This window comes from Geotrypetes seraphini, chromosome 13, assembly GCF_902459505.1.
Source record: "Geotrypetes seraphini chromosome 13, aGeoSer1.1, whole genome shotgun sequence".
Classification (NCBI taxonomy): Eukaryota; Metazoa; Chordata; class Amphibia; order Gymnophiona; family Dermophiidae; genus Geotrypetes; species Geotrypetes seraphini.
In genome coordinates this window covers 64,304,498-64,326,404 of record NC_047096.1, presented here as the reverse complement: position 1 = coordinate 64,326,404, position 21,907 = coordinate 64,304,498, and the positions used below count along the sequence as shown (strand labels likewise).

The following is a 21,907-nucleotide window of genomic DNA, read 5'->3' as shown; positions in this document are numbered from 1 at the left end:
GTTGGTGTAATAGGGGGCTCTCCGTCTAGCTACAAACCCTATAACCACTTAAAACTAAAAACCACTTTAAAAAAACAGTGTTCAGAGCAAGGCCTTGGGGCCAATGGCGGCCCCCTTTGTCATTCTGATTTTTACCCCAATACTCTTTGCTTCTCTATCCAAGCTTAAGTCAGAAAGGGGGGAAGTGAATGGAAGGAAGAACTGCATGCTTTTAAAGCAAAGAATGGTGAAGTTTCTGGAATCTGGTGGATTACAGGACCGGAGGCAACATGGATTCACTAGAGATAGGTCTTGTCAGACAATCTGATCAATTTCTTTGACTGGGTGACCAGAGAATTGGATAGAGGGAGTGCGCTACATGTGGTGTATTTAGATTTTAGCAAAAGTCCTTGATGGTGTTCCACACAGGCGTCTAATAAATAAATCCGAGTGCCCTTGGGATGGGCTCCAAAGTGACAGGCTGGGTCAGGAACTAATTGAGTGGAAGGCGATAAAGGGTAGTGGTCAATGGAGATCGCTCTGAGGAAAGGGATGCTACCAGTGGTGTGCCTCAAGGTTCTGTTCTTTGGGCCTGTTTTTTTTTTTTTTTAACATTTTTATAACCAATATTGCTGAAAGGCTAAGATTTGCCTTTTTGCAGACGATACCAAAATCTGCAATAGAGTAGACACCCCGGATGGTGTGAACAACATGAAGAAAAATCTAGCAAAGCTTAAAGAATGGTCTGAAATTTGGCAGATAAAATTTAATGCTAAGAAATGTACAGTCGTGCATTTGGGCTGCAAAAATCCGAGGGAATGGTACAGTTTAAGGGGTGAAGAACTTATGTGCCTGACAGAAAAGCAGGACTTGGATCTTAAGGTGGCCAAACAGGTTGAAAAGGTGACAGTGAAAGCTAGAAGGATGCTAGGGTGCATAGGAAGAGGTATGGCCAGTAGGAAAAAGGAAGTATCAATGCCCCTGTATAAGACTCTGGCGATACCTCATTTAGAATATTGTGTGCAATTCTGGAGACCGCACCTTCAAAATATCAAAAAGGTTGGAGTCTATCCAGAGGAAGGCTACTAAAATGGTGTGTGGTCTTCAAATTAAGGCATATGGGGATAGACTTAAAGGTCTCAATATGTATACTTTGGAGGAAAGGCAGGAGAGGGGAGATAGAGATGTTTAAATACCTACGTGGCATAATGCGCACGAGTCGAGTCTCTTTCATTTGAAAGGAAGCACTGAAATGAAAGGGCATACGATGAAGTTAAGAGGTAATCTAAGGAGTAATCTAAGGAAATACTTTGTTTACAGAAAGGGTGGCAGTTCTGGGAGAATGTTCCATGCAAGAGGTGGGAGACAAGACTGCGTCTAAATTCAAGAAAACATGGGATAGGCAAGTGGGGATCTCTCAGAGAGAGGAAAAGATAATGGTTACTGCAGATGGGCCATTTGGCTTTTATCTGTCATCATGTTTCTCTGTTTGGAAACACCCACTCCCAATGAAAAGTAAGGAGGTAGGCTGGAAGTGATGGGACATGCCCCAGAAGCTCCCCTTCAGCTCATTTGAATGCTAAGCAGCCCCTATATAAAAATTAGGGAAGACCACAGACTTAAAACCACAAGTTACTGAAGTTGGAACCTCCTAAGGCTATAGGAGGCTTATCTTTGAAGAACTTGGGAGAAGTTTTCCCTTCAGAAGCTATGGTTGTGCCTACAGGAGATAGAACGTGCTATCATCAAATTGGCAGAATTGATCAAGCAGTACAGAACTTTGGAGAACCAAATGCCCACATTAGAAGTGTGCACAGGAACATAATCTGGTCCCCATTCAAATCAGCTCTAGTCAATTATATTTGTCCCCATCCCATTTCCTCACTGTCCCCAAACAATTCTTTAAAACCAGATCTAAGGGCCTTTATCCTCATCCTTCATGACCTGTCTGCTGCTTTTGATACTGTTAATCACCACTTACTCCTGGATATGCTGTCTTCACTTGGACAAATCTAGTCTTTCTGGTTTGCCTCCTACTTCTCCCATTGCACCTTTAGTGTATGCTCTGGTGGGTCCTCCTATGCATCACAGCACTGCAGACTCGTGCTCAACATCTAGATCAATATTTGGATTTTCAAGACTCTTCTCCACATCTGTCTTAGTTTGCTACATTATATCTTGGATCCCTGAGGAAAGTGTGTTGGGTCCTCTTTTGACATATGTGAATTGAGTTTCTATCGTCATTACGCTTTTATCAAAGAAATTTTAATAAATTAAAACCAAAAGGTCTGAGGACATTGTGTTTCCACAGTCTCGTTTGGATTTGCTCTTCTCCTGTGGAAACTTGGGTCTTCTTGTTTTTGCAGGTCCTCCCAAGTTGCTATCCCACTAGCGGTTGGGCCTCTCCTCTTCTCTCTCTACACCTTCTCCCTCGGTAACCCAATCTCTTCCCATGGCTTCTGGTATCACCCCTGGTATCATCTGTATGTTGATGATTCCCAGATCAAAACAAAGAAATTGACCCCGAGATATCCACAGAGAAGAAAATCCAAGGGAAACCAAAAAACATTGTGGAATGACGATGTTCCTGAAATGAACTATATTGAAAATTTAAAAGTTTCACAAGTCAACATAAACAATCCACATAGAAATAAAACGATCCACATAAAAATCTTGAGGACCTAATCTGCCGAGAGCGTGGAACCCAACACGGTCCATGTTTCGACAAGATAGTCTTCTTCAGGGGTCTCTGATAGTCCTAAAGTAGTAGATACGTGGAATAAACAGTCCAAAAAAGAACAAATGCATGGAACTCCGCAGAGAATGCGCTACATAAACCAAAACACAGCGTGTTCTCTGCGGAGTTCCATGCATTTGTCACTTTTATCTCTACAATCACCAAAGTTTTCCCCTTCCTCTCTGAGCACACTACCCAAACCCTTGTCAACACTCAACTTCACAACTAGACTACTGCAATCTACTTCTAACAGGTCTCCTGCTCAACCGCCTCTCCCCCCTGCAATCTGTACAAAACTTTGCTGCATGAGTTATCTTCTGCTAACCTCGCTACACTCACCTCCCCCATCTCCTCAAATCACTTTACTGGCTCCCTATCTGCCTTTGCATAGTTCAAACTCCTATTACTAACCTACATGTATGTTCATTCTGTAACCCCTTAGTATCTCTCGTCTCTCCCTTATACACCTCCCCGAGAACTTCATTCCTCAAATTACTTTTATCTGTACACATCTCCTCAACTGCCAATTCCAGACTTTGTTCCTTTCATCTTGCCATCCCATATGCTTGAAATAAACTACCCGAGTCTGTCCACCACGCCCCTTCCCTTGTTTAAAAGTAGGCTGAACACCCACCTTTTTGAGACAGCCTTCACCTCATAACCCTACTCCTCTGCTCACCACCCTAGCAGTTTAACCATCCCCTTTAACTGTAACCCCTACCCTAGCATCCTGTTAGTCTGTCTTGATTGTTTGGATCAGTGTATTGCAAACTGTGTGCCATGGCACATTAAGAGATTCTGGGGTGCTGCCAGGGATTCAAGAATAGATGATGTATACGTGAGTCTGTCACTGCTGACACTCTCTTCCTCTTGCCCCCCCCCACCCGCAAACCTCTATAAATGTTTGCCAATGAGAGCTCAGCGCTGTATTTAGAGGACTTCCGAGCATGTGCGGATGTTGATATGACATCATATGTGTATGCGTGCAACATCATCGTGTTGACGTTTGGCCCCCTTGATGCGGCCAGAGCTCAGGGAAGCCGTGATAAGGTTCGTGTGGGGGTGGGGCTGGGTTGTGGGCAGAACAGGGTGGGGCCACATGTCCTCTTTTTTTGTGTGCCACGAAAACATTTACTCCGATAGTGTGCTAGAGCTAAAAAAAAAAAAAAAAGTTTGAGACACTGGTTTAGATTGAAAGCTCATTCAAGCAGGTACTGTCTCCATTGTGACTCTATACAGTATGTATGGTAGAAATAATTATAGTAGTAGTTTTAGGTCCTGGAAATATCTGATCTCCAGGGCCTCAATTTGAATTGATTAATTTTAAAAAAAAAATTTAGACTTACCAATTCAGTGAGTCTTGACATACACCTGGGTCTCCTAAAGCAGCAACAGTGGTGGCAGTGGCCGGCAGGCAGAGGCAATGCGGTAAACAGGCTGCTTCTGGCCTGCCTCCTGGGGCCTTCCCTCTGCAGCATCACTGATGATGTCACTGATGACACAGGAGAGGGCAGCCCTGGTGGAGCAGGCCAGAAGCAGCTTGTTCACTGCACTGCCTCAACGCGCTGCCTCTGCCTGCTGGTCACCACCACTACTACTACTGCTCTGAGAGGCCCGAAGGTATGTTAGATCTTATGGGGGAAGTGGTCAGTTAGGAGGTGCTGCACAGGGGGATAGGAGGAAAGAAATCTGCTTAACATGGGGGGGAAGAGGAAGAATTGTTGGATATGGGATGGAGGAGAGGAAGGGAGATATGCAACAGAGGTAGAAAGGGATGAGAGGGATAAATCCTGCATATGGTGGAGGTGAGACAGATATGCATGGAGAAGAGAGGAAAATGTTGGACATAGGGTGGAGGGCAGGGAGAGAGAAATAAATGTTGCACATGATAATGGAGGGGAGAAAGGGAGAGGTGCTGCATGGAGGGGAATAGAGAGGTTTGACCCAGGGCACAAGGCAGGGAGAGAGAGGGAGGGAGATGGTAGACAGTGGGAAAGAAACAGAAATGTTGGATATGGCAGTGGAAGGATAGGTACAGAGATGGAAGATGGATGGTGAGCACGAAAAAAGGTCAAATGGACAGGAAACAAACAGAAATCAGAGCCTGGGCCCAACATGATTTGAATAATAAAATGACCACACAACAAAAGGTAGAAAAAAATAATTGTATTTTCTGTTTTATGATTACAATATGTCAGATATGAAATGTGTATCCTGCCAGAGCTGGTGTTAAACAGTAAGCATGAGCTAGGACCTAACAGAGAGAAGAAAAGTCTTTTCTGTTTTGTTTACACCATAGCACCGGTATGGGCTTGGAGAGGGCAAAGGGGGGGGGGGGGGGGAGCGGTGAAGAGGCTACAAAATAAATCCGCCAATTAATTTGAAAAATAAAAAATAAAAATGCCTGATTGGGTGGGAAAAGTGAATTAAAAAAAAAATAATAATAATAATAAATAGGCCAAATTGAATCAAAAAGTTTTCCCTAGCCTGGGCCAGTGTTCACTTTAGGTCTGCCCTCAGACAGCAGTACAGAGAAGAAACTTCTGCCCCAGGTAGCAGGTGGGAGAGGGCTGCAGCAGGGAGCCGATTGCCTCTTCTCTGCCATCTTGTGCTCTATGCGCTCCCTGTTCCAGTCCTCTATAGTACAGCCCAGTTGTCATGGGGACAGAGTCAAGAGCCACATAAGGCTCTCCAGAAGCTGATAACCAGCACTGCTACAGCACCAGTTTTCCTTGTAAAGCAGAACTTTCCACCCTGTTAATGCCGCTGAAATCCAGGACTCTAAGTCTTGAGGAACCTCTCCGTCACTGACCAATGATCACTGGAGATCAAATAGCCACAACATACTCCTCACCAGGTCCAGTATGACCCTTTCCTTGTTGGTTCTGTTACCAGTTGCCTGGGGAGTGATCCTTGTGAGGAGGCCAGAGTTTAGCTTCCGTCTGCTTCCATTTCTGCAGTAGAGATGCTCCAAATCATTATCTAGCACAGGGGTAGGGAACTCCGGTCCTCAAGAGCCATATTCCAGTCGGGTTTTCAGGATTTCCCCAATGAATATGCAGGAGATCTATTTGCATGCACTGCTTTCAATGCATATTCATTGGGGAAATCCTGAAAACCCGACTGGAATACAGCTCTTGAGGACCGGACTTCCCTACCCCTGAATTCTAGCAGATTAAAATCCACCTTGAGCCCCATCTCCCTTATAGGCTTATGGATGTCTGAGTAAATCTCTAGTTCAGAAGCTCCCCAAAATACACTGGAAGAGTCATCCCCCACCCCATCTTTAATACAGCACAGTGCCTCCTCCTTCCTCATATCCCTTGCACTTGTGTTCCCATTTTTTTTTTTTAATGCATAAATTTACAGTTTACATTCTTTATAAACAGTGCTCAGACCCACAACCTATTAATGTTCAAGTGAAGGGAACCGAACGTAGGCTGCCTTCAGACCATCATAGCCCCAGCAATGTCTATACCACCATAACCACACTGATATTCTTAAACAGACTATTAATAGACATCCACTTATCTGCTGGTGGGAGTCGTAATAAACTGGTCACGAGACAGGCAGGCTTATGTTCCAAAAGTGCTAGTGCAACACCACGAAAAACTCCTGAAGCCATGAAACACAAGTATCCCCCCTCCCCCCCCCCCGACTCGAGTTTCAAGACAATGTACTTGAGGAGAAACTCTAACCAAAGATGCAATCGGAAGGGTCATACTGGGCCTGGTGAGGAGTATGTTGAGCTCCAGTGATCATTGGTCAGTGACGAGAGGTTATGGTGGTATAGACATTGCTGGGGCTATGATGGTCTGAAGGCAGCCTACATTCGGTTCCCTTCACTTGAACATTAATAGGTTGTGGGTCTGAGCACTGTTTATAAGAATGTAATGAATATGCATAAAACTCATGTAAATTTATGCATTTGAAGTATTATCACAGGTTAATATAGGGTTCTCCCTTGGCTTATATGGGCTCTTTTTTTTTTCTACATGGTATCCTTCCCATAGGTTAATGTAGTGGGCTGGGGAATTGGATTTGGTTCCCCTTCAGCGGCGTAGTAAGGGTAGGAGTTGTCCCCCTCATACCCCTGCTCCTTCTGTGCCCCCCACTCCACACTCGTGCTCTCCCTTACTCCCCTCCCCCCCGGTACCTCCAAATCTTCATCAACACGAGCAACTTCTCCAGCATGCCCCTCGCACCAGTGTTGGATTTCCCTCCGACATCACTTCCTGGCCCCGTGATCGGGAAGTGATTCGGGGAAGGGGGGGGGGGGGGAGAACCAGTCTGGCGTGAGCAACAGGCAGAAGACGTTGCTCGCGCAAGTGAAGATCTACAGAGGTATGGGGTTGGGGGGAGGGATAGCATGAGCGGGATATGGTGTGGCAGGGTGGAGAGGTGCCAGCGCCCCCACCAACACAGCACCTGGGATGGTCCATACCCCCCCCCCCACACACACACACACACCCCTTTACTATACCACTATTCCCATTGTGGCTCCTTGTGACTCTGTCCCTTAACCTTCCATTGCCCCAGATACAAAAACTTAAACTGAGTCCACCAAGTACAAGGAAAGTAGTACCTGCATATATAATATTAGATGGATATATATACCATATTTTTTGCTCCATAAGACACACCTCACCATAAGACGCACCCACCTGTAGAGGACTGACGAAGCCATTTAGAAAACAGCGCGGGGGGAGCGTGGAAAGCTTGCTACTGACATCCGCGCTCCTGACCTGCGCGCCGCTAGCGAGGGAGGGATACACGCTGGATCACCAGAGACTGCGACAACGATGACGGAGGAGGAGGCAGCAGAGGGCGGGTAGCTGTTTTAAAAGGTGCAGATACGGTGGCGGCAGTGACGATGGGTAAAGGGGGGTTTAACAGAAATGGCAGCAGGGTGGTTTAAAATGGCGCGGCTACAGCGGGCAGGTAGGTTTTTAAAACTGTGCGGCGGCGGGGGAGGGGGGTTCAAAATTGTACCTTCGCTCCATAAGATGCGCCGAGATTTCCACCCACTTTTGGGTGGGAAAAAAGTATGTCTTATGGAGTGAAAATATGGTAGATACAGTATAATCTCGTTATAATGGACTCGCTTATAATGAAACCTTGTCTATAGTGGACAAGGTCCACTGGTCTCAGCCGTGAACCTTTATAAACATGCAGAAAATCATCGCATATAGCGGACTCGCATATAATGGACTTTTGCACATAATGGACAACCAATTTGGTCCCCCAGAGCCGCTTTTAGCTGTAGTTTTGTTCAGCTATAATGGACATGCAGGCTCTGCCTACAAGGCGCGTGGCGTGCCGGTGATACAGTAACAAAATGCAGCCCAAAAGAAAATGACAAGATTATTTTTCTTTCCAGTACAGTACGACATAATGCTTTAGAACATCTTTTAGTGTTCTGGTTTTGCAATCATTTCGTGCCATACCAATGTTTTACTATTGATGTTGCCGATATGCTTGTGCAGTGACTGTTGTTCATTGATTATACGTTGTTTCAAGTTGACCTAAATAAAATTTTGGTTTTTTTTTTAAATGCAACTCTGGATATAACGGACTGTTTTTCCAGGTCCCTTGAAGTCTGCTCTAACAAGATTATACTGTATAGAAAAACAGCTTTGATTGTATCACAGAAAGGCAGTTTATCAAATCCAATTTAGTCCACATCCTTGTCATTGAAACAGATCTCTGTATTATTATGAAAGCGAAATCTGTCTTTCAAATAGTTCCAGCTTGCAAGCCATCCTGATTCCTTTTTTTTTGGGGGGGGGGAAGGGGATGACAATGTGACAGAAAAACACAAATTAAAGTTACACAGCATAATGCTCCTCACATGGTCACACAGCTCTTAGGCCAGACCCTATTTCTCAGAAACGTCTCATGCCACATTCTCCTTGCACATTTCACGGTATTTCTGAAAAAGGCCAAATTTAATGATATTTACAGGTATTGAGAGCTGTGGGGAAAAAGTCTCAGCTTCCGTCATAGGTCACAGAAACTAATAAAACCAGACGCACAAAGACTAAACTGTGCAAAAAAAAATAAACAGACTCTCGGCATGCAAAAGCCTTGTACAGTGCCAGCCCTGGGAGTTCTAGTGATTTTGTGCCTTGCAAGGAAGGAAGTTGCAGGATTTTCACTGAAAATCTGCTGATAAAGAAGCCTAGATTTATCTAGAGAACCAAATATGGCTTAACCCCTCTTCTCTTTGCTCACTCTTGCAGGCCCCCTCCTTTAAAATTTGCTCTGCAGAGAACAGCAAAGAGCTAAGGGGGAGCTCTTAAAACAGCTGCCCTGGTGACACCGACAACAAAGCACTTGGCCTTACACAAGCCAATTAAAGATTAGCTCTGCTGTTTTATTTTCTTTCCAAGGGTTTCCAGTTGTTCTCTGCTTCCAACCTTTACATACTGTATAAGTAAGTCCCCTATGAGTGTAAACTATGCGGCTACAGCAAAGAGTATGTTCACGTTTGCAGGGATGTCCCTATGGAATAATTTATCCAGCCAAATAAGGTTATTTGCTGAACGTTTTGACTTTTAAGAAATTGTTTAAGACAAAGTTATTTGTTGATGCTTATTTTTGACATGGTTTAATCCAGGGGTCTCAAAGTCCCTCCTCGAGGGCCGTAATCCAGTCGGGTTTTCAGGATTTCCCCAATGAATATGCATGAGATCTATGTGCATGCACTGCTTTCAATACATATTCATTAGGAAAATCCTGAAAACCCGACTGGATTGCGGCCCTCAAGAAGGGACTTTGAGATCCCTGGTTTAATAGCTATTATCAATTTACCGATAATATAACCATGGGTGACATCTAATGTTGGTGTGATTTTGTGGTATGAAGATTGAGTTTGTTTCAGTGTACAGTATTTGTACACTGTATATGTGTGTTAATTCTGTAAACCACTAAGGGCTCCTTTTACTAAGGTGCGCTAGCGTTTTTAAGCGCACACGGGAAAGTACCGCACGCTACACGGAAAAACTAACGCCTACTCAATGCTGGCGTTAAGGTCTAGCGCGTGGTATTCCGTGCGTTAAGGCCCTAACACAGCTTAGTAAAAGGAGCCGTAAGTTTTTTTTTGGCAGTATAAAATTATTTTTAATAAATAATTCAGGAGGACTCTGTCCTGTTCAGTCATCAGAAGCCTGGACACAAACACAGGTGTAAAATTTGAATGCAACAGAAACAACTGAAAAGTGGAGGCAGATATAGTTTGGTGTTACTTCAAGTTTTTTTAAACAAAACTATAAAGAAATAAGTCATATTTGGGCAAGAACCCTACGAGTCACCATAAAAGCAAACTATTTCGGAATCAGGTTAGAAATCTAGAGACATTAACACTTCTATCCCTGTGGAAACATCTCTTCCTTCCTTGTGTCCTGTGCTTAACACGTCAAACTTTGATTTTGCCTAGCTGGCTTATGGTTGTTTGTATTGTATATTTCAAATAGGATTCAGCTACATTACCTATTGGACGCCAGGCCTGGCCCAACCATTAGGCAAGACTAGGCAGTCGCCTAGGGCAGCAGCTGCACTCAAAACAAAATTCAAGAATAGATGCTCTCAGCCACACAAACGCAAACAACAGTCAATATTTTCATCTGCAGGAAGACGGGTAAGTGACTTTTTGGAAACGGTTCTCCCACATACTACACCAGGGGTGTCCAACCTGCGGCCCAAGGGCCACATGTGGCTCCCTGAAGTATTTTGTGCGGCCCCGGTTGAGGGTGAAGCAGTGTTTTCCTCTGCTGCCCCTGGGTGTTTACTATCTTGCTGGCTCCCTCCTCTGTCTCGCTGCAGCGTTTGTGCAGCCCCAGAAACATTTTTTGGGGGCCAATGGGGCCCAGGGAAGCCAAAAGGTTGGACACCCCTGTCCTACACAAACAACAAAGTGTGTAATATTTGAAAGCATGATGTCGGAGAGAGGGAGGCAGATTTGGGTGGGGGGCTAAGGCTGAATGCCCAGTCCCCTTGCACCTGCCCCGACACTCTCCATCCCCCACCCCCCCCCCCCTCGGTCCAGTATTTTACCAAAGTTAGAGGGCATTATTTTATGCTCCATAACGTATCAATCCGCACACAATGCCAGCCCCTAGCTGTAGAAATGTAAAAAGCGGTATTTACAAAATCTAATACACAAAGCAAGATGGACATGGGAAAAAAGTGACAATTGTAAAACTAAATTACCATAAAGCAACTTTTTTCACGATTAAAAAATAACTTCCCAGCAATGAACGCAGGTTCCTAGCAGGAAAACCAGTGGCCAGACTCCCAGTTCCGACGCCTTCGCCTTATGGTGGGGGTGGGGGTGGGGGAGTTGGTTGTCTAATCCCCCCTCCGTTTTCCTCCCTCCTCCCCCCCGTTTTCCTCCCTCGTTTGTGTCTAGCTTCCAAGAAAAAAAAGGAGGGAAGACAAGAGCATCGGGAGAAGCAACGAAGCCTAAGGGAAGCAAGGTGGGCTCAAGCAGGGCGGGAGGACCCGAGTTCGAATCCAGCCCCAGTGCGGGACCCTACCTGCTCTGCTGGCCTGCGACGGTCGGGCAGGGCTGCCTGCTTGCAGAGAACCAGGAATTCCTGTTCCTGCCGCTCCTTTATGTACCTGCAACTCTGGGCCCGGCCCGGCCCTCCGCTGACATCAGGACTTTTGAAGGGAGGGAAGAGAGCGGCTCACCTGCAGCCTGGGGCTAGGCCGGAGAGAAGCTGCAAAGCCGGGAGAGTGGACACCACCCAGCCCGGTATCCAGTGGGTGGGTGGGAGGGTGATTCAGACGGGAGGAACCTGCGGACGGTGCCGTCCAGCCACAGGAGGGACGCCCACAGGCAAGCTGCACTAGGTAAAACCTGGCGATGGGCCAACTGCATCAGCTCCCCGGATGCGTCCAGCCTTTGCCCTTGTCCTGGGCCCCGGATGGGCCCAGTTCCTGGTGCACCTGGCCTAATAAAGTCCAGCTCTTTCCGTGCCAGATGCATTAGCCCCCAGATGGGTCCAAACTACAGGGCAGTGTCTTCTGAAAGAGATGCCTTCCAAAGCGTTGTTGTTTCCTGGTCAGTATGGCTTTAACCCTTTCAGGACCAAGGGACATATTTGTCCCATAACTTTAAAATCCTATCAATTTTGATTGGGATAGTCTACAGTTCTAAATTTGATATGTACGGATTCCATATGATACTGCCTTTATGTAAACAAACTAGTTCCGACATTCATTCATTAGCGTCGTTGCCAGATTGACGAGAAGATTCACTTGCCACACTGTCCATAAGCCAGAAGTTTGATTTTTTTTTTTTTTTTTAAATGATATTTCACAAAAAAAATCAATTTTTTGGCATCTGCAAGCACTTTTTACCATAAAAATGTCGTCAAAACCACAAAAATTGGCCTACGATCCTTATGGTCCTGAAAGGGTTAAGGAGGAACTGCTCCGGATCAACACGTTGAGCCAGAAATAACCAGAGAAGGATGAGCTATAAATATTTCATTTCACAGGATGACTTGCTTGAATGAGATATGACTAATCTTTAGAGTCCTGGTGGTGCTGGCTAGCACAAGGAAGGCAACCTGGGCGACTGAAAGATTTATGCCATCAGTTTTGGCCTTGATCCACATTTGAGGAATTTCTGTCAGGCCTCTATAGTGATTCCCAACCCTGTCCTGGAGGAACACCAGGCCAATTGGGTTTTCAGGCTAGCCCTAATGAATATGCATGAAGCAAATTTGCATGCCTATCACTTCCATCATATGCAAATCTCTCTCATGCATATTCATTAGGGCTAGCCTGAAAACCCGATTGGCCTGGTGTTCCTCTAGGACAGGGTTGGGAATCACTATAGAATAAACAGCATAGCACAGGGGTGTCCAATGTCGGTCCTCGAGGGCCGCGGTTCAGTCGGGTTTTCAGGATTTCCCCAATGAATATGCATTGAAAGCAGTGCATGCAAATAGATCTCATGCATATTCATTGGGGAAATCCTGAAAACCCGACTGGATTGCGGCCCTCGAGGACCGACATTGGACACCCCTGGCATAGCAGAACTGGGGTTATGGGTGAAGGCAGTGTTTGTGTGTATGTGGGGGAGAATGCATTGACCAGGGGTCTCAAAGTCCCTCCTTGAGGGCCGCAATCCAGTCGGGTTTTCAGGATTTTCTCAATGAATATGCATGAGATCTATGTGCATGCACTGCTTTCAATGCATATTCATTGGGGAAATCCTGAAAACCCGACTGGATTGCGGATCTCAAGGAGGGACTTTGAGATCCCTGCTAGGCACATCCTTGAATTCGGCCTCTTAGTTAACAAGTTTCAAGTGTATTAAAAAAATTTTGATTGAACGCAAATCAAGATTTCTAAGCGTTTTACAAATTATGTTAAAAAAGAGGGAAACGAAATTGACAAATGTCCACTTAACTCAGGGGTAAGGAACTCCAGTCCTCAAGAGCCGTATTCCAGTCGGGTTTTCAGGTTTTCCTCAATGAATATGCATAAGATCTATTTGCCTGCACTACTTTCAATGCATACTCATTGGGGAAATCCTGAAAACCCGACTGGAATACGGCTCTCGAGGACCGGAGTTCCTTACCCCTGACTTAACTGACAAAAAACATTAGGAAAGTTGGGAGAACTACAAATTAAAAGTAAAGAATACAAAAAAGATAAACCACAATAGGGAGGGGGAGCAGTCAGGATTATGGAGCAACTCTGGCTATTATCGTGATCTATTTAGGAGTCATATGCATCCTGAAAAAGGTAGGTCTTTAAATTTCCCTTATATAAGAGAAGCAGCCAAAGATGGAGAAAGATGAAGTCTGCAGATTTTTTGGGTGGGGTGGGGAATCTATGGGCTCAATGCCTCTGAAAAATCTATATATATAAAATCGGAGGTATGTATGTGTGTATGTATGTGTGTGTGTATGTGCCGCGATCATGCAAAAAAGGCTTGAACGATTTGAACGAAACTTGGTATGCTGATCCCTCACTACCTGGGGTGATATGTTCTGGGGGGTCTCACGGCCCACCTGCACACGTGGGCGGAGCTACAAACAGAAAATCAGATTTCACCCATTCATGTCAATGGAAACAATGTAAAAATCTGCCATTCTCACAGTAATACAAAAACGGCTTGACCGATTTGAACTAAACTTGGTATGCAGATCCCTCACTACCTGGGGTGATATGTTCTGGGGGGTCTCACGGCCCACCTGCACACGTGGGCGGAGCTACAAACAGAAAATCAGATTTCACCCATTCATGTCAATGGAAAAAATGTAAAAATCTGCCATTCTCACAGTAATTCAAAAACGGCTTGACCGATTTGAACGAAACTTGGTATGCAGATCCCTCACTACCTGGGGTGATATGTTCTGGGGGTCTTGCGGCCCACCTGCACACGTGGGCGGAGCTACAAACAGAAAATCAGATTTCACCCATTCATGTCAATGGAAACAATGTAAAAAACTGCCATTCTCACTGTAATTCAAAAACGGCTTGACCGATTTGAACGAAACTTGGTATGCTGATCCCTCACTACCTGGGGTGATATGTTCTGGGGGTCTCGCGGCCCACCTGCACACGTGGGCAGAGCTACAAACAGAAAATCAGATTTCACCCATTCATGTCAATGGAAAAAATGTAAAAAGCTGCCATTCTCACAGTAATTCAAACTATAAAACACTTTCTATGACACTATAACCACTAGGGACATCGTTTCTATTCTACCACGGACACCATACATATAGAGTTTGTATGTTCTAACTGTGTTTGTAACTGTTTCCTTTATGCCCCCAGTTCATAATATTATTACATTACATGAGTACTCACATATGCTGAACTAGGAACACAGGTTCCATTCTGAACTGGGAACAAACTGCATGGAGTTTCTTTTCAACCTGAGTTTCCACATATTGAGTTGTTTAAATCAATACTGAAACTTTTGGATGCCACTTATTCCAACAGATCTTCCTTTTCAGTTTAAGAGATTGCAAATTCCAGTGAGTCTTGCATTCTCTATCACAATCAACAAATCACAGGGACAGACTATTACATACTGTGGAGTGGATTTAAGATCCCCCTGTTTTTCCCATGGACAACTCTATGTTGCTTGCTCAAGGGTGGGTTCACCCAAGAATTTATATGTTCTTGCTCCTGGAGGTGAAACTAAAAATGTTGTTTATAATCAAGTTTTGTGTTTGTTGTATTGTATTCATTTTGTCAAATATTTCACATTATAATTTGAATATTGTACTTTTTATAAAGCTGTAAAAAAATAATTTCATTCACCACTATAAAGTATCTTTATTTGAATCCATTTACAGTGTTATTGCTATAATTAAATACCCGTGCAACGCCGGGGCATCAGCTAGTAAGGAATATTTCCTCGCCTGTGTTGGTCTGAAGGAGTCCAGCCTCCTCTGTAGATTGCATCTGACTGGCACTATATTCTCATTTGTGCATGTGATGTTAGTATTTGGAATTATGAATGTATTTTGTAAACTGCTTTAATTTGACTATATGGTCATGATCCCCCCCCCCCCCCCCTTTTACAAAGCTGCACTAGTGTTATTAGCACCAGTCACGGCGATAACAGCTCAGCCCCTCATAGGAATTCTATGAGTGTCGGAGCTGTTACCGTGGCTTTGTAAAGGAGGGGGATATAAGTGATATAGAAATTTTTAATATAAGATAAAGATCTTTACCAGAGGCTCATGGATTTTTAGTCTGGAATAAGTGAAATAAAAATCATTTCAGAAGCTTGGAGGAGGTTTTGTCCTAACGGGGAAGGGGTCCAATGTTAAAAAAACTACTTCTACAATTCAGCAACATGCCAACGTGATTAAAAAACAAACAAAAAAACACCCACACAAATCCCTGAAATTATCCTTATACAGGAGAATTCTATTTAAGGTACTAAACATTAGGTGCTACTTTCATGCTGAATTCTCAGTGTAGAAAAACATCCTTATGGATGCAAGGTGCTGAAACGCGTCAGAAATGGCAGATCTGCATGAAAACACAATTAGGTGCCCATTTATAGACTGGCACCTAAGTGTTTCTGCCCAGATCTGCAAAGAGTGTGTGGACAGGTCAGGAGCGTTCCCTTAAAATGCACAAAGTGTTTAGCGGTGGGTCCCAACCTTTTCTATATATTAAGGTGCGCTAATCAAATTAGCATGTGCTAATCTCTAAGGCATCCATTATATTTTATGGGTGCCTTAGCATTTAGCGTGCCTTAATAAAAGGACCCCATAAATCAAAAAATGGATAATAAGATGATATTTTATTGAAAGGACTTAAAACATTTTTCAGTTAGCTGTCCTGACCCGAGAAAGGAGGTTTTGGTCTTTGACAGTTGGTTAAAAATGTATTAAAATTAGTCCAATGAAAAGATATAATCTTATTTCTATATTCTCTTTATATTTAATAACTTTTATAAACATGGGTACCATCTCGCCTATCCATGCAGACTAGAGAATGTTATCTGTCCACTCAGGCAGCTCTCAATTCTTTGCTTCATTCTCGCTCTCAAAAATGGGCGGCTCACTATAATCATCGATTTCAATGCTTTGGGAATAAACCTGGGCGCCTTATGGTATGTTTGGTGAAGACTACAACCTGCAAGAAACCGATTTTGTCGCTTCGGGCTCCGGGTGGGGGCACAGTGACTAGTCAGGCGGATGTCTCTGCTGTTCTTTTTGACTTCTTCCGTCATTTATATGATATGCCTGCTACTGTCTCTCCAGATTTGCTGACTGACTACCTTCATTCCTCAGGCCTTCCGGTTTTACCAGAGGCGGTCACGTCTTCCCTTAATCGACCATTTCGTGCGGCGGAATTAGAAACTGCGATTAAGGCCTTTTGCTCGGGTAAGGCCCCGGGCCCGGATGGCTTCTCGGGCAAATTTTATCGCCTTCTTTCTTCCCATGTTTGTGGCCCCTTACTGGCTTATTTCAATGCCGCTATTGCTCAGGGTTCATTTCCGCGTTATGCTAACGAGGCTCTTATTACCTTGTTATTGAAGCCTGGTAAAGCGGCAGATGACCCGGGTTCCTATCAGCCGATCTCTTTGATTAACGTGGACCTAAAGCTTCTCTCTCGTATGTTGGCTGATCGCTTGGCTCCTCATCTCCCCGATCTTATTCACGACGACCAGGTTGGGTTTGTTCGGGGTCGTCAATCGGTTAGCAATGTTCGCAAGGTTCTCTTTGCTCTCACCCATTGTAGTTCTAATAGCATACCGGCTTTGTTTGTCAGTCTTGACGCGTCCAAAGCTTTCGATAGTGTTGTTTGGTCTTTCTTGTTTAGTTCTATAGAACATATTGGTTTGGGTGGCTTTTATCTTGATGCGATTAGATCACTTTATTGTAACCCGAGGGCTTCTCTTTTGATTAACGGGACCAGGACTGATTCTTTTCCTATTTTTCGAGGTACTCAGCAGGGCTGCCCCTCCCTTACTGTGCCTAGAAAAATGATATCTGCTGCATGTAAATCATGTTCAGGCACCACCTAGAGAATTACAGCTACCAACGCCTAATGATGAACTTGGGCACTGGTCATCTAGACCAGGGTTTTTCTAGGCCTACATTTCTGGGGCTTAGGTTCATTGTAGAATTGCACCTAGCAGCACTTACCCCCCCCCCCTCTTTTACGAAACTGCGATAGCAGTTTCTAGTGCGGGGAGCCACGCTGAATGGCCCGCGCTGCTTCCGACGCTTATAGGAACTTAATGAGCGCCGGGAGCAGCGCAGGCCATTCAGCGCAGCTCCCCGCGCTAGAAACTGCTATCGCAGTGTTGTAAAATGAGGCCTTAGCGACACCTAAGGCCAACTTTGCCTCTAAACATGCCTAGGCGCCCGGCTGTTAGCCGCCAGTCCCAGGAGGTACCTAGCGGCACCTAGGTTTTTAAAAAAAAAAATAGTATTTTAATTGTCTTTTAATAGCACAATCAATTATCATGCCACTTAAAGCTGCTTAAGACAATTAAGTTTTTATATTGTATCCTTACCCTTTTTCCCTTCGTTTCATTTTTTGACTCAATAATTACTTTTAGTTTTGTTTGTCTATTCCCCCGTTTTGTAATTAATTTTTTGCAACACAGTAAAGTTGTAAACCGCTTTGGAAAGCAAAAGCAGTCTATCAAGACATAAACTTGAAACTTAAGTTAGGCACCCTCAGGTGTAATCTAAGCACCTAACCTTAGGCGGCCCTTAAAGAATTTCCCTCTTACCACCTCCCCCCCCCCCCTCTCCCCCAGCCTCCTTTACAAAACCGTAGCATGATTTTTAGTGCCAGCCACGACGGTAACAGCTGTGATGCTCATAGAGTTTCTATGAGCGTCAGAGCTCTTATTGTTTCGGCTGGCACTAAAAACCATACTATGGTTTTGTAAAAAGGGGGGGGGGTTAGTTCAGTGGAATGCAAGACATAGTACAAGCAATAACAGTGTTGGGTCCGCTGGGAAACAGCGGTTATAATATGATCAAATTTTTATATTTTAATTTTATTCATTTATTAAATCTTACAAGTGTTACACTCTTACAAGTTATATGCTTTTATATATTGTCTGGTTTGTTTGTAGTGTTTGTATGGTGTTCTGTGTATGCTATTCTATGACAATTTTGTGATATTTTTGCAAATTTTAAATTAATAAATATGTACGATATTTCTAACTTTGTAATTTGAGTACATTGCTCTGATATTATAGTATTTTTCTGTGGTATATACCCTTCAGGGATTTCTTTTTCTTGTCTTGAGAATACTAACATGTGCCTGTGTGTCTAAGACTGAACAGCAAGAGATTGCATGCATTTGTGTGTGTGTGCACGTGTCCATAGCATAAGCATAAAATTGTTTTACTAGTTGGGACCTGGGTTGGCCACTGTTGAAAACAGGATACTGGGCTTGATGGACCTTCGGTCTGTCGCAGTATGGTGGCTATTCTTATGTGAGGCAAGTCTAGGACAAATTTTTTTTTCGTTTTGAAAATCGTCTAAGTATACGTCCTGTCGATCTGATCGTCCAAGTCGCTAAATCGTCCATCACATTTTCGTCCAAGTCAAAAACACCTAGAACAAGCCATGTTAGACGTGGGATTGGTCTGCAAAGGGATGGACTGAACATCCAGACATGGCACCTAAATAGTGGTGTACCTTACAGGGCACAGCTGTGAACTTCACAAAAAAGGGTGCCATGTCATCATCTCATTACAGCTCCCTTGGTGAGTCCCCCAAACCACCTCCAGAACCCCTTAGGCCCACTCATCTACCACTTTGATAGATCCCAAACTTCACCTCACTCAATGTGAAAAGAAAATAATGAAGCTCAATCTTCAAATTGAGATATATCACAACATTCACATCCAATCTGATATGTTGTAAGCCATTAATACTTGCTATATTCCGTCATCTTCCATTCATCTCAGAAGTAAGACAAGCAAATGACATATGATGATTCATTCTTTAATTATTCTTTAATAGTGCAGAGTTACTAGCATGCCCCGACGGGACCCGTTTCGCCCATATAGAGCTTTGTCAAGGGTTCACAGTAGGCGCTCTCTCTTTAGCGTCCTCGTATTTCTGGAGCTAGATCTGCAATATCAATGCAGTGATTTCAGGGGCTTATGGGCATGGGTCCTCCTTTCCATCCCCAAGATGGCTTAAGATGCCTCTGTGCAGCACGACTAGGCTTTCCTATGCCAGTCTGCCAGGTGATGATGGCCTGGAGGCACAATTTTCAAGTTGTGATTAATATTTTTATGGGTGGGGTCAGTGATCACCAGGGTAGTGTGTTTGGGGTCTGTATTATGTATTTGTAGTGCTTATCTAGTCACTTTAGGTGGGTTTTTGTGACTTAGACCATGTTTTAAATGGTCTAAGTCACAACGTCCAAGTTCCATCGATCCTGTGCTGTATAACTTTCAGTTATACATGCAGTTCAACTAAGTCTATGCCTGCCCACATCCCACCCAAATCCCACCCTCAACACTCCTCTTGAAACGCCCCTTTTAGCTATGGTCGTTCAGCGGCACTGTGAAGGCCTAGGTCATTTTTAAATACGTCCAAAACCTGGTTTTATTATCGGCACTTGGACGTTTTTGACTGATGATCGTCCAAGTGCTGACTGAAGCCGGTTTTTGGATGTTTTTATTTTTCGATTATGAGCCCCATATTTTATAGTAGATATCTGAGAATACATTTGCAGGGATAAGCTAACAGGAAAGCAGAACCCAAGGTTCTTGTCTCGTCTCGCATTAGAAGAAATTCTCTTTACCTCTCTTGAGTAGACTTTGTAACGTCTGGATATATCCATATTTTCTGCCCACAAAAGGGAACTAAGCCCTTGTTAAAGAAGATTCTCATCACAGACGTAAGATCTTGTTCAAATACAAAGTTCACTAACAGGTTGCTATGCTCTTTAATAATATGATCAAATTTGAGCTGATATCCGGAGTGAAGTCAATAAAAAAATCTTATCTAGTAGCATTTAATTTTTGAAAGGATGATTATGATAAAATGAGGAAAATGGTTTAAAAGAAGCTAAAAGGCTTGCCAGCAAAGGTTAGGACTTTAAATCAGGTATGGATGCTATTTAAAAACACCATCGTGGAAACCCAGTCCATATGTGTTCCGTGTATTAACAAAGGTGGCAAGAAGAGCAAATGATGGCTGGCATGGTTAAAAGGTGAAGTGAAAGAGGGTATTAGAGCTAAAAAAAACATCCTTTAAAGAATGGAAAAGGGATTCAAATGAAGAAAATAAGAAGCAACATAAGTACTGGTAAGTAAGATGCAAAGCCTTCATAAAGAAGGCTAAAAGAGAAAATGAAGAGAAACTTGCCAAAAATGCAAAAACTCATAGTAACAACTTTTTCAGGTACATCAGAGGTAGAAAACCCATGAGGGAATATGTAGGACTGTTGGATCATCAGGGAGGATAAGGCCATAGTGGGGAGACTGAATAAATTCTTTGCTTCAGTCTTTACGGACGAAGGTGTAAGAGATCTACCTGAACCAGAAATGGTTTTCAAGGGTGATGATACGGAGGAACTGAAAGAAATCTCGGTGAACCTGGAAAACATATTGCCCTGAACCTCACTCAGAGAATTATCAGGCAGCTAAACTCATGAACCAGCAACCAATAATAGCAAACTGGACTCTATAATCCTTAAATACACATCTTTAATACAAACTTAAAAAAAATAAATAAATAAACTCACAGTTTAATTGTTCTATTACTACTATAAATCATTTCTCTAGTGCTGTACACATTATACGCAGGTACTATCTCTGTCCATAGTAGGCTCACAATTCTCAGGCCAGTTCCTCTTTTACCGAAGCCACACTAAAACCAGTACATTCCTGAGGTAGAAATGGCCAGGAGTGTATCCCACATTCTCTGTAGGGAATAATATTGTTCTCCAACATAGCAATCTAAGCTCTATTAGGTTAGAAGATCCAAAGAGTGACAAACAGACTGGTTAACAATTCTTTTGTATGCTCTTTCTATAGCCATGAGCTATCTAACATGGAGAATGTTTTTCTACCCACAAGAGAAAATAAGGAAAGCTCATCCCACAGAGCTGCATCAGTGCACCCTAGGACCAGGGGGAACTCTAGTTTCTCCTAGGACAGGGGTAGAAAATTCCAGTCCTCGAGAGCCGGAGCCAATTCAGGTTTTCAGGATATCCACAATGAATATGTACGAGATGGATTTGCATGCACTGCCTCCTTGAGATGCAAATCTATCTCATGCATATTTATTGTGGCTATCCTGAAAACCTGACCTGGCTCTGGTTCTCGAGGACCGGAATTGCCTACCCCTGTCGTAGGACAAGCAGGATGAGCCAGCCACATATGGGTGATGTCCCATCAGCTCCCATTTGCGGATAAGCTCTCCAATAGTGCAGAGAAAATTTTTTTTTCTCTCTCTAAGCATGTGCGGTGCCCAGGGCCCCACTGGGCATGCCCAAGCACTACCCATTTCCCCCTGCTTCCCCCTAATCCCCAATCTTTAGGGCTCCTTTTACAAAGGCCCGCTAGCGTTTAATGCGCGTAATAGCATGCGCTAAACCGCCGGACGCACTAGCCGCTACTGCCTCCTCTTGAGCAGATGGTAGTTTTTGGCCAGCGCGGGGGTTAGCGTGTGATGAAAAGTCACGTGCGTTAACCCCGCTAGCATGCCT

General features: G+C 43.9%; 1 protein-coding gene across 6 annotated transcripts in view; it reads right to left on the bottom strand.

Annotated features, from left to right (window-relative positions):
• The window catches only part of GRB7 (growth factor receptor bound protein 7), a 160,980-nt gene that overhangs the window by 111,208 nt on the left and 27,865 nt on the right, over window positions 1-21,907 (bottom strand). The window contains exon 1 of one of the 6 annotated variants that reach the window (XM_033918026.1): window positions 11,411-11,538. The exons of 3 other annotated variants lie outside the window; for them this stretch is intronic. Coding sequence is in view for 1 of the 3 variants with exons in the window: in XM_033918024.1 (XP_033773915.1) it covers window positions 11,339-11,375 (37 nt within the window). In the remaining 2 variants the exon portion in view is untranslated. Of the gene's footprint in view, window positions 1-11,253; window positions 11,539-21,907 lie in introns of those variants that run through there. 2 more of the 6 variants (XM_033918024.1, XM_033918025.1) reach the window with 2 other exon arrangements.